Raw genomic sequence first — 12826 nt, 5'->3', positions numbered from 1 at the left:
GAAATGTGCGTACGATGTGCAGCGTGCGGCCCGTGTGGGCTGCCGTCGTGTCCAAGCTTAGTCTGGCTCGGGACCGTCACTGGACGCGCTTGTGGCGGCCAGATCCCAAACCCGATTCGAGCATTCGTCCCCGGTCCCCCTACTTACATACCGTCACGCTACCAGCATGAAGTTCGCCGCCGCCGATTCAATTGAGCCAACAACATACCGGCCACTCTGCCAAATTGAATTCTTGTCTCCTTACTAGGCCCGGCACTGATACTGGGAGGCTTCCGACTCGTGGCTTAGAGGCTATGCGGGTTTACAGTGGATATGGCGAACACTGGCGTGTTCGACGACCTGGAGGCCAGTCGCGCAGAGGGCTTCACCAACACTGATGCCTTGAGTACGCGAATGTTGACAACATGTATTCCGAAACGTAAGTCCGTCGCTGCTTTCTGTCATTCCAGGCCCACATTCAACCAAACGTCCGTCACAAACCTACCTGCAGACTCCCACTACCTCCTAGGAACATCTCCCTACACCCGGTACCGTATCTTCTGCCTAAGGACGCTCAGAGCCGTCACCATAATGGCTACCATAACGAACAGCGCGAGACTGATCGCCGTTCCGAATGCGCCCCACGCCAGCGCGTCCTTCGTAGTCGGCATCCCCTCTGGCGCGTTCCGTCCCTCGAACGGCAGCGACAGGCCCAATGCGGGACCACACAAGCCGCTCAGCAACAATACCAACGCCATGTAGTCTGGACGCGCGGGGTATTGCGCCCAATCATGACGCTGTATCCGCTGAGGCGGCGCAGGAAGGAGTGTCCCGGTCCGCGGCTCCCCCCACCACCTCGGCGCCTTTCTTGCAAAAGGATCGATTCCATGATCCAGCAGTTTCTGAATCTCCTTCAAGAGTAGCCTTGCGATCATCCAGACGTAGAGTGACATGACCGCGAGGATGATGGTGCCGGCTGTCGCCGCGGAGAAGATCTCCAAGACGCACGCGGAGGACTCGTTTGGCTCGACCATGACGGTCATGGTCCTCCAGCCGATGAAGGTAGTCATCGACGTATACGCAACGCACAGTATCAGGTATAGAAGTCCGGAGAAGGCGCCGTGGATAATGCGAGCATGGAGGTCCAAGAGTCTAGCTGCGACGGGCTCGCGCTGACAGGACTCCGTCGCGGGTGTTTCCTCTCCACTGTCCGAGTCGGACTCCCGGAATGGGTCCTGGACGTGGTATGTTCCGCGACGCGGGCATGAGCAGGCGTCGTTGAACGGGTCTGCTGAGTGGGCTGAGTGGATCGGGCATGAGCGGGCCCCGTTCATTGGATCCGTCTCGATGCGGTCGAATGATAGGGTTGCGTATGGCCCATCTGGTATGTTAACTTCGACTGGGATTGAAGTTGTCAGACAATAGTGCGTGTTATATGATCCTCGTACCTATGGTGTAGTCTGGCGGTGCGACGACATCGGGGTGCTGGTTGACCTCGGCCATGACTTGCTATGCAGCGGCCGGTCTAGGGTCGGCGTCGTGGATGGCGAAGAAAGTTGCGTTGTAATGTCTCGGCAGCTGAATGCGAACCTCCATACTTATGTCGGATGTGACGCGCGGGCGGTTTCCCGATACGCGTCTCCCATGGAGCAGTGCACTGCAGTGCCCGTTGTTCAACGGTTGACCACTTATCAGAAGGGTAGACTACGTAACTGAGAATACAAGGCACACGGAAGCTTGTTGCTGTACTCTTCCAGCAGGTACCGTGTACGTAGCCGCCTGTTTCGAATTCGTTGGGTGGCACAAATACACTGCTGCTGTCAGCCGGACCGTCCTTGTACTTGCGTACCCCTTGTTGCTGAGAGTACAGCATCCTGGCGACGAAATGCCTTGATGTAAACATGCTTCGATGCCTTGCTGTCTCCGAACTTTTCTCCATGTAGCGCAAAGGCCCTCGTCTAGTATTACTGGGGCAATGCCTGTCTGTGGCTGCCCAGATCTGTGTGGCGGTTCGACCCGCCGTCTGGTATTCAGTCGGCGAGATCCACAGGTACGTGCCAACGCAGATTTCTCGAGTCCCAAGGCTACTTCAAGTTGCCTACGATGCGACTCAGCCGACGTGTGACATAGTGAAGAATTGGGCGGTGACTCAACTGGTCCTTCGTACAAGACAGTGCGCAAGGTACTAGCTGTGCTCCCTTCGCGTAACTGTCCTCATGGCTTCCAGTACTACGCGCAAATCGAAGCAGCCTAGTACCTCTTATAAGTATGCAATGCTTATGTTGTACGCACTTGCTCGAGAGAATACACGTCCCAGTCAATGGCGTCGTTCAGTGCTTGATCGCCATCCCACACTGAAGACATCGTTGAATTCGATGACTTGCGCGGTCACAACAACGCGTGGACCACCCTCGGCTGGCAGCGCACCCATGAGCAAGACGACTGTCTTGCTTCAGCAGTGTTCCAGCGAAGGATGACCCTCGTTGTCGTCGCAGAGATCGCGCAGTTCGCACTACGCCATCTCGCACCACCGCGACTGTGGAGCCGGTTTTGGCGACTCGTTCGAGGCCTTTCCGGACGTTGCTCTGTCAGCGAGCCTTGAGTTTCATGCATGTAACGGAACTCACTGATGGATGTAGTCTTGCAGCGTGTACTGGTGGCTCTCAGGCATATGTCCGGTCGCCATGCTGGCGCGTTATTCACGAGTCCCTCGCAGAGCTGCTGTTCCACTCAGGATTATACATCGGAGGCAGAGAGACGGGAACCGGGCCTGCATCTTCGTATACAGTCGGTCCAACGGCCTGTCGCGCCAGGTCGCGCCGGCTGTTGGCGAGAGCGTGGCGTCACGTCGGTGAGTGAGAACCGGGGGCCTATCCCCGGACTAAGGCGCGACGGCCACATCCATCGAAGACGTCCTCGTTGGCGCGAGGAGGCTGGATTGTATCGATGCACGTTCCCTTGTATATCCGTTGACCCGGACGACCTGGGTCTCATGAGGCGTAGGAGGCGTCGCCGCGCGGAAGGTGGCCGGGCGGGGTGGGTTCGTTCCAACTCGCCGATCCTCCTTGGCCAGACACCTGGCGGACTTTGCAACGCGGCGCAGGGCGGTTGCATCGTAGCTGCGTGGACTATGGGCAGTCGATCCAGTCAGTATGCCAAGCTACAGGTGGGAGGAGACGTTAGGCCCGAGGCCGTGCAAGTCAGGACCCAAGATAGGCTCACGAGTGCGGGGAGGTGTTGGCGACCTGAACACCTGTCAGCTAGCACCGCTGACCAGTCGTTTTCCTGTCAGTGGGAGGTAGATGGCTGGTTTAGGAGGAATGGTAACGGTGCGAAGGAGCGGGGCAGTAGTCCTAGTCTGAAGGGATGCATCGGAGGGTGTCGCTGAGTTTGACGGACTAACCGAGGCAGCGCAGGGTATTTATACCTGGTGCTGATCGCGTAGTCTATTGTTCCTGAGGCGGCGTCGCGTGGGCGACGACTATGTATGTGGCTTTGTGGTACGGCGATCTAGATGGGCCACTTCTAACACGTTCCTGAGCATCATGAGTCTGGTGCTTTGATCGGTCGTCCTCATCTCAATTGAAGAGCGAAGAGCCGGACGCCCCAACATGGACCGTCGACAGTGCGTAAGCTTTTCGCAATTCACGATGTTGTATTCCAACTCGAAAGGCTGACGGAACATCCATGCTATGCGCTTTCTAGGAACCACGAGATGAGAATAGCAAACGCTTTGACATATGACGTACCTGAATACGACTACCTGTGGCCTCCGTTGCTATGTAGCCTTGACCCTGAACACCTCCCGCGCACAAAGACAGAAACGCTACACGCGATAGCTCGATGTTGTGGATCGATCGTACCCCCATTGCGTCGATACAAATCATGCGGCAGCACGTTGGCAGCACGTCCTTCGCCGACTACCCGAATGCCCATAGGCTTTTGTCCCGCACGGCACCAATCTTCCTAACCACTCCACGGAGCACTACCCGCGACTACCGCAGCGACGACGATCTGATCTGGTCACAGGGGTTTCTGACGCCACAAGACAGCGGAGGCGTTACTGGCACGATGTGTATGTGAGTATGCAGTCTCGTCCGTCTTCTCTCAGCACCATACTCACGCGATGTAAACCACTAGAGCTGCGTCGTGCACGTACACGGCCCGTCGAAACTGCATGGAGTCCACTACCAGCACTCACCACCAGATCTTTGATATGCAACGCGGAGAAAGCCAGCCACGCGCAGCGAGGCTGGCGATTGGGCTTGGTAGTCAGACTGCGAAGGGGGCATTGTCAGCATCAGCAAACCCCGAGTGAGTAGCTCTTTCCTCCGCCTTCGTCTCAAATACGAACGTTCCCTCTGCAAAGGATTGGCAAGAAATTCAAGACGCGAACAAGACAGGTGAGTTTCTTCTGCAGTCTCATCACGAAAAGGCTAGACGTACTCACACGATCTGAAAGGCCCAACCGGCGTGGAGAAATCATTGGGTATGTACTGATGGGGCATGTCTTGCAGCTCCAGTCTTCAGAATGGTACTGAGCGGGACTACGGCAGATGATAAAAGGCCTCCCTCGTTGACTCACGGCGTTCGGTCTTGCAAACGGTCTTCAGACTCGGACTTGCATGGTCCCTACAAGAGAGTCCTCCCACGATAGGCATGTGAACCGCGAGGTGCGCTCCAGCTGTGTTGAATGGTTGAGGACCCGTGAATGGTAGTGATGAGCTGGCTGCTCGTGCTCGTCGACGCGTAAGCACTTGTGAGCGGCGATGGAGGACGACGCGTCTGTGGCGGGAACATCGGGCAGCAATCTGGCTGACGCCCGCAAAGTCGACCTTCTCTTCCAAGTCACTCAACTTGTGCAAGTACTGGTGCATATTTCGCTGAGACCTCTTATAAACTTTTCATCGCCGTTATGTCACCTCTGTATGCGTTTCCTGACAGGATGAAAAGTCACCAACGACGCGCCGCTCATTCAAGTTGGCACGGACACTGTTGCGACGACATCCTGACTGACCCTATCGCTCACCCGGACCACGGCAGACAATGCGCTTCAATAAGTACGCGAGTAACGCCGCGGCTACGTGGCCAATGGTGAGCATTCTCGTCGACCAATGTCTACTGAAAGACATCCAGTGTCACAGCAATAATGCATGAAGTCGATCGCGACATGCGACCTCGCCAGATAATGACTTGTACGTACCATGCATTGTTTTGACGATGTCCACTTCCTCCATTAGAGACCTTTGTCTCTAGTTAACTTGCGTGTTCCTACTTCAGGTATAAATACCCCCTCCACCGCTCTCCATTTCCTCTCATCAAAGCCGCCTCCCCACTCTTGAGCCACCCAACATGTCGCCTCACTTGCTCTGTCGTCTATTGACGGAGCCTCCTCCTCTTGCTTCTGCGTCGTGGCGCTGTCTGCGCGCGATACCATTCCTCCTAACCGCCACATACGCCAGCGCTCAATCCCTCGACGGGCTCACCGGCCGTCGACACAAGGAGGCGGTGATGGAAGCTCCTCAGGCAACCTGTCTTGAAAGAAAGGCCCGCTCGCGGAGCAAACTGAGCCCGGCACCGTATCTCCCAAGAGGCTGCAATTTTTTGCGCAATCATCCCGTCTAGGAGGCGTTGATGACACCGGCGAGCGACGGGGAGCCTGAGGAGACCTGAAAGACTGTCTGAGACTTGCGCGCAGCCACGTTTCGTACACCCGTGAGTACCCTACATCCCCGTTTGACCATGTACTGACGCACTGGTGATCGCATTAGGGACTCGGGCCAACCCTGGAGCGGCGCTGATGCTTCGCGGGGTCTCGTTCAATCTTGAGGAACAACATGCATGGGACCATTATATCTCAGCGGGGCGTGGGCGGGATATTCAGGGACGTCTTCAGTGAGTACTGACTGACTAGACATCCGTTACTCACATGCTAACTTGCACTCACTGCAAGCTGGTAGTGAGGGCCTCAAGGACTCGGGCGGCCCAAAGGTGGACGCGGCAACCCGTAGGACGGCTCTTTTACCTTGAATGACCTATGGTACAAGCACCGGCAGTCCGCGTTCACTGACACGCGGGATTTCTTACCTGGCCCGATCGTCGCCCGAGGCCTACCTCTATGGCTCATTTGCATCGTCTATCAGTCATGGTGAGTGTTCGGAAATCGGGTGCTTTGCGTCTCATTATTGAATGCTCGATTATCCAGATGCTCCTGTGTACCCTCTCTGCCGCCCCCAGTCATCCCGTCGCATCCAGACCCCTCAACTTGCCGACTACAGCATGGATTCGAGAGCGATCGGCATGACGACGGTCAAAGAGATAATCAGCACGCTCGCAGAACAAAGTGTCTGTTTTTGTCGGTCGTGGTCGTAACCTCGTAACTAACAACCGACTGAATACGATATAGTCGATGCGCACCCTTACTCCCTTGACGAAAAGGGGTGCCTAAGAAAACAAAAGAGTCAGTGGCGAAGTCTCCCGACCAATGCTCGTCGTCCCCCTGGTGGTGGATCGGCGAATGGCCAAAACCAGGGCTCCGGTACACGTTCCGGACAGGTGGGTCATACGAACATCACTCCCTCGCTTGTCTCTGACAGGTCTCGCAGCAGGCCGCTGTAGAGCTTGCGATGAAGTCGGCAGACGCCGTCCTTCTTCGCCCAAAGACAGCTGTGGGCTGACCTTATACCCCATCGCCACTTATCGCAGCGGAGAGTGCTCGTCATGGACCGACAACTCTTCTGCGGACCTCAGTACAGGTGTGCCCTTCGAACGCATACCCTGGCCGTCGGCACATCCATGTCGCGTGCACTCGTACACTGTAACGACGAACCTGCCATCCGCGCGAGATACCCTGGGGGGTCCGAATCATTTCGGAGCCACATCTCGACTCAGACGAGGATACAGAAGACCTCGAACATCGAAGACACGGGTGTAGCCACTCTTCCATGCCGGCGCAGTAAGGTGGGAGCACTCGCGCACGATCGCGGCGATCATCAGTGAGCTAACCGCGGACCTCAACTGGACGTTGCTTCAGATTTGCAGCGGGTTGGATTCCGCTCCCCACTTCGGCTACCGGCTCTAGGCCACGTTTACGCACTGCGCCAAGGCCGAACATACCGGCGATTGGATGTCGGCCAGCAGAATGCCTTTCCCGGAGCTATGCCCCCGAGTCGGCGGAGAACAGGTAGTTACTGCATTCGCATTCGCATTGCTCGGTCTGCTGATGTCCGCCGACAGGATACAGCCCTGAGCGGCAGATCTAGGACATCGCAAAGTCTTCTTGCGATAATGCGGACTGCAATCCCTGCTTCTGCACACCAAAACTCGCCATGGCGTATTACGAGGACCAACGCATACGGCGCATCGGAGCGCAAGCGGTAGCCCGGGACTCACGCCCGCACCTGCGCTTCGATGAGCGTCGGTCCAGCCTGATTTCGATCTCAGGTGGGCCGATGGCCTCGTATCACTGCGCGAGAGGGCACAGGCACTGCAGCACTCCCCTGGTCGTAAGTCCCCCGTCGCTGTCTGGCTATGCGAGACTTATATACAGTTGCTGCAGACGCGAGCATGGTCGCATGGTTCCATTGCACCATGTGTACGCAAGCCGACAGTAGCGTCTAGCGGACGTGGCGACTCAACGCGGGCTGTTTCAGAACACGCTGAGCTCCGCTGGCGAGCTCGCTCTGGCCATGCTAACTTAGGGATGATGTCGAGGATCCCTGCGGATGCTTCAATCACCGGTATCCATCAAGGATGGACTGGCACCGAAGACATCCAGGATCCTTTCGACGACCCCCTCAACGTGTAATGGTCGTGAGGTGCTCACACGCGCGGTAGCAGCTCATGGGCGGGTCGCGAGCCCGTTGGCTTCTCGCACCACCTAGCGAGGGTTAGGACATCCATTCGACTGGTGCGTCGTCGACGGGAGAGTTCTCTCGTGCAACGCGTAGCGGTCGTGTGATTGTGCCTGTATGTGGAGGTCGCCAGGGGATGTGTCGAAGAATTGGTCGACTGATGTCGACGCTTCATCATTGTATTTTACAAACCATCCACGCGCTTACTCGCGCCGTGCCAACACCTGTACGGCCTACTTGCTGGCGAGTCTGCCCGACCTTGTTACATCTCAGTGCTCGACAGTACGTGGTCAAGGAGAAAGCCCAGGTCTCCCACCAAGGAGCATCACCTATCGCGGGAGTGAGTCGACTCACGTACATGAGGTCGTACAATGCAGACAAACTCACTCGGTTCGATGCGCAGAAGTCCACGGGCTGCCGCGTCTGGTAAGCACCGTCGCACTTCTGCATGATACTCGTCTACGCCAAATATGGACCGCTTGTGACAGAAGACGAGTTCCCAGGGGTTCAAACGATGCTGCGCAACGATCTTGGCAAGACGATCTAGTCGCAGTAGACGCAGACTCTCTTCGTCCAAGATCTCCTGGTTCGAGATCCTCAGTGCCAAGAAAGGCCGCGGTTCAGACGCGAGCTGGGAGAGCATGGGGACGATCCATTCGCCTCGGTCATGGAAATGCAGACGGAGAGTTCGTAGATTGACGTTACTGGTGAGTGTAGGAAATGCACCTTTGTCCCGGAGATCAACGGTGAATGAGACCCAGAATATATTGTGTACGCACTGGCATTCCTGGCCGGTCAAGACGTAGGACTGGGGCTTAGGACGAGATGCCGGAGCGCGGAACCAACCGCATCGATTAGTCTGTTCACTGGCTGTAGCTCCTGCATCTGGACGGATTGAATGTTCAGGGTGGGCAAGGACCTCAGATCGACGATGTCAGCGAGCATGTCGACCAACTCATCATACCATCTAATGTCCGACATGGCCATGGTGGTGAGCTTTAGGCGTGCGGAGACAGGCCTGAAGGACTCGGGCGAGTAATCCACCGTGGACCACCGGATGGTCCGGCAAATCAGAGTGGTTATGTTGGGTAGGGCCGTTATGAGGCGGCCAAACGAGTGCAGCGACGGGAGCATATAGCCTCTGATTTCCAACTTCCTCACGGAAACAAACTGACCGAGCGCGGTCAGAGACCGCGGCTGGGCGAAGAAGTTGAAGCCACAGCGGTTCTCGAGGCGGATGTGCTCGACGTGCGAGAGTTTGCCAACAAAAAGGAGCGGGAAGGCGCGCGTGAGGGTCCACCCTGAGTAGCGGGGCGATATTTGAAGCACCCGTACGGATGAGCAGCAGACGGCGTGTCGAGAGAGGAAACTGGAGAGGGACCATGCCTGCGTCCTGTCGCGAAGGCGGACTTGGTGGAGCAGATTGAGGCGACCGCGCGGGAGCCACGCTCGACAAACGAGTGCACAGGAGAGAAGGGTTATGCGATCGGGCCAGACGAAGTCGAGAATATGTTCACACAGCTCGACGGGGAGGAGAGGGCCATCGTTCACAGTGTCGTCGTGGTAGTAGGAGACCATGACGCGATCTACAGTAAGAAGGCACATCAGTGTAGTTTCTGAGTGTGGGAAAGGACCGTTGTATGGTCTTATGCGGTCGTTCCGCAGTCCTTCACGTAAATCTCCTCCTCCTCCTCCTCCTCCAGTCATGCTGACCTACCAATGGATCGAGTCCCGAGTCGTCTCGCATCGACTGCCGTATACACGACTCCCTGAGCTCCCACCGAGCTCCCTTTTATTAGCCACACGCCGTCCTGCAAATCACGACCTTCCTTATGGCCCAGTCGATCTCCCCGCGGCGACGTCCTCCAGAATCTACTGCACGCTGATAGTCCCCGAGAACGGCGTGAAGTCATGCAGCCGCGCAAAATTGAAGGGCGCCTCCAAGGGCGTGCAGTGCTTCGTGTGAGTGAGGGCGCGGAGAAAGCATGCATGCTGGATGACATGCGAGTGGACTGGCGAGTGAGTGCTCGCACCGTGTCCGTCTCGCGTTCGCGACAGTACAATTCGGGAGCTTCTGTATCGCGCGCCTCGTATTACGTCTCGTTCACCCCCAATCCCGATCGTGCGCACTGTGCCCGAGCCTTGGAGCGCGTACTCGCATTAAAATGAGCATCGGGCAGGCTCGAGGGCGGCGAGTGCGGGTGGTCTTCACACGTATCATTTGGGTTTGCTTCGGACACTGCATCTGGGCAGCGAGCACGACGCTGCACGACGGCGACGCGTTTGTGGCTGTGCCAAACTTACACCTGATTCTTAACGAGCCAATTGCGTTCGCGTCGTCGTATCTTGCAGCGTTCATCCTCTCGCAGGGCCGATTCTACTGGCTGAACTATTCGGAGTACCGATGCTCAAAGACAGTCTTGGTTGCTCTCTTGATTGACGTGCGTCGACAGTTCGCGTGTTTCCTCCAGTAGCTCGAGCAACAAGTCCTGCGAGGCTGTTATGTGTTCGACAGTGAACGGCGGAAGCGGGCGACGGTAGTGTTGTAGCACGCATACATGCAGGTTGGTTGAGAGCACTACCAGAGAATGACATAACAGCCGTTATTGGCTTTTACCGTGCAGCGCTGTTTCCTGCATCTCATTCTCTGCGCCGAAGTGTTCATTTGACCACGAGCATAGCTCACTGGTTTACCCTTGCTTCTTACGATAAGTCCTAGCGTCTCGCAGACAGGAAAGGCGGAATGTTTGATCCGATAGTCAACCATGCTACCTTGCCGGCCACAGGCTCTTCACCGTCTCAGCATCTTCCGTTGAATTGGGTGGCTTGATGCCGAGTTGCGTCGATGTGTTTCGACAATCTTAGCATCAGTGCGCTTCCGCGATGCCGAGCGACCGTCGCGGCACTCACTACTGGTACGTCAAATTGAGATTGACGGCGCTCAGAATCGTGTTCAGACAACAGACCGGGCGCTTACCGACTTTGCCCCGAGTCCCTACGCCGTGGCGGATGATGTTCGAGATGAAGCTATCATACTCTGACACCCGAAGCCTGCAGGCCTTGGATAGATAACGATATGGTGCTGAGGTATGTGGGCGCGTTAAAGGTGACATACACGCATACATACTCACATAAACTGCAGTCATATCTCAGCTGCGCCATTCCAAGGACCACTCACTGGCGTATCGATCTGCTGGACAGACATCGACATACATACCTATGGGGATACGGAGGTCTACCTTTGTCCTCTGCTTTCAACACCTACACCATGCGATTCAGTCCTTTTGTCCCTCTCGGCGCGCTTTTTGCTTTTTCTTTCCGCCGCCGAGGCTTCGGATGTTATCACTCTGACTGCAGCCAACCTTGATTCCGTTCGTCAAACACGAGCCATTGATCATGGTCGTGTTCTTCGCCCCATGGTATGTGAATCACTCTGCGCGAGGACATCCTCTGACTCTTCTAATCTGTGCTCAGGTGTCGATTTTGCCAGATTTTGGCTCCCAACTATGAGAGGGTCGCGACAAATCTCCAGGGCTCTGCGAAGTTTGCAAAGAATCAACTGTGACGATGCTCCGGAGTCAGAAGCCTGCAAGGCGAACGGTATCGAGCGCTTCCCGTACGTAGCTTTAACACTCGAGACTTGCAAGTTCTTGGATGATAACAGTTGGTTCTCGTCTAAGACACTACGGATCTATCGCAGCGGACAGTATACGCAGTACAGGAACGGACGGAGCGTCGCAGCATTGATTGACGCCATGATGGCTTACATTCCCAAGTGCGTCTGTAGCTGTCTTCATGCTCCTCATGTTCTGAGATCGTCGTGTCCTTCAGGAAGCCTGAACAACCGCCGTCTCATCCCTCGAGAAGGCAGTGCCTAGGGCGTGCTCACGGTAAAAGGACACGATGAGGAAGAGACCTTGGCTGGATCGCGCATATTCCGATTCCGAAGGAGCGGGGACATACGGTAGCATGATATTCGAGGCCCTCGCGTACTAGTACAAAGGTAACGATATACACTCGGACGTGGCCCTTGATCCCTCCTATCGCGACTGATGATCCTCTTAGTACTACTGTCTATGATCCCCTGATCGTGATGATAACCATTCGCCTACGGACTCGCGGTCTTGAGCCGGATACAATGATTAGATCAGCTATTGCAGTGCTAGCCTTGTGTTACTGTTGTGTACGCACGAAGGCGGCAGCAGAAGAAACTGATGATCACAAATGGGCCCATCAGCACGATCGTCATTCCGGGATGTTGACACGGTTGCTTCGAGACAGTCCAAGATTAGAAGAGACAGTTGTATCGCGCAGAAGCCTCCGCTCATGATCAGCATGCTACCTTCCGTCCTCGCTCGCTCAGCGCATAGACGACCAATCTGCGTCCTCCCATAACATAGACACGTACTGAGTACAACCTTCTCGAAGGTGGGACGGCCCAAGCAGTGGTCCACGACGATGTCCGAGTCTGGAAGACACAACGACATGAACACGTGCGGAACACGGAGACAGATTATTGACTTGCGCGCGGACGCCTTGAGAGCGGATACGACAATGTCGTCGGAGGTCAAAGGGTCCGCCGGGTACGCGGCGAAGGCGCCATAGCGGTAGAATCTGTAGTGTCCTAGATGATGATGTGACTACACTGGCATCCCATCAAATTTCAATCACCCTCGAACTTCGATCAGTATGGGCACACAGATGCGCCCACTGTGTCGGGCAGCGTGGACTTGACCATCGTGAGAGGCTCCGAGGCGCGTGGCCACGACTCTTGTCGTGCGCAGTGTGGATGGAACGCTCGCGGCCGTGTCGTATCAAAGCATACAGGCAGACCACGGAGTTCTTGTATCGCTAGTCGTCTGGTACGTGACAAGTTCTCAGAGCCTCCCGTTCTACCCGCGTTGCATCGTCGAGTCCATGGAACGGTGGCCACATCGACGAGAAAGATCAAGCCTCCGACCCGGAGGAGGTCGATTTCGTCCTTGTCCGAGAGG

The 12826-nt window shown here is 56.1% G+C and overlaps 3 protein-coding genes across 3 annotated transcripts; 1 reads left to right on the top strand and 2 right to left on the bottom strand.

Moving 5' to 3' along the window:
• Nucleotides 1-251: 251 nt before the first annotated feature.
• On the bottom strand, nucleotides 252-1939 carry B0H18DRAFT_1051421 (uncharacterized protein). The gene is made up of 4 exons (XM_048030958.1): nucleotides 1912-1939; nucleotides 1428-1755; nucleotides 491-1378; nucleotides 252-418 (listed from the first exon to the last, which is right to left on the bottom strand). The coding sequence occupies exons 2-3, from the start codon at nucleotides 1480-1482 to the stop codon at nucleotides 519-521; spliced, it is 915 nt and encodes a 304-aa protein (XP_047885703.1). The 5' UTR covers nucleotides 1483-1755; nucleotides 1912-1939; the 3' UTR covers nucleotides 252-418; nucleotides 491-518.
• Nucleotides 1940-8157: 6218 nt separating this feature from the next.
• B0H18DRAFT_889120 (uncharacterized protein) lies at nucleotides 8158-9410 on the bottom strand (the record flags this gene model as incomplete). Its single annotated transcript, XM_048041261.1, has 2 exons — nucleotides 8158-8558; nucleotides 8642-9410. The coding sequence occupies 2 exons, from the start codon at nucleotides 9408-9410 to the stop codon at nucleotides 8158-8160; spliced, it is 1170 nt and encodes a 389-aa protein (XP_047885702.1).
• Nucleotides 9411-9816: 406 nt separating this feature from the next.
• Nucleotides 9817-10364, top strand: B0H18DRAFT_1051408 (uncharacterized protein). The gene has a single exon (XM_048030957.1). The coding sequence runs from the start codon at nucleotides 9998-10000 to the stop codon at nucleotides 10304-10306; it is 309 nt and encodes a 102-aa protein (XP_047885701.1). The 5' UTR covers nucleotides 9817-9997; the 3' UTR covers nucleotides 10307-10364.
• The last annotated feature ends 2462 nt before the right edge of the window (nucleotides 10365-12826 follow it).

This window comes from Fomitopsis serialis (genome assembly GCF_022376445.1).
Source record: "Fomitopsis serialis strain Sig1Antser10 chromosome Unknown B0H18scaffold_212, whole genome shotgun sequence".
NCBI lineage: Eukaryota > Fungi > Basidiomycota > Agaricomycetes > Polyporales > Fomitopsidaceae > Fomitopsis > Fomitopsis serialis.
Note: the sequence above shows the minus strand (reverse complement) of the source record. Positions and strands in the feature narration are given on the sequence as shown.

Excerpts from the sequence above, each read along its gene's own strand:
- B0H18DRAFT_1051421 (XM_048030958.1), bottom strand. The coding sequence starts at position 1,482 with ATGGCCGAGGTCAACCAGCACCCCGATGTCGTCGCACCGCCAGACTAC. Across the intron at positions 1,379-1,427 it reads ACCGCCAGACTACACCATAG|TCGAAGTTAACATACCAGAT; the intron begins GTACGAGGATCA and ends CTTCAATCCCAG.
- B0H18DRAFT_1051408 (XM_048030957.1), top strand. The coding sequence starts at position 9,998 with ATGAGCATCGGGCAGGCTCGAGGGCGGCGAGTGCGGGTGGTCTTCACA.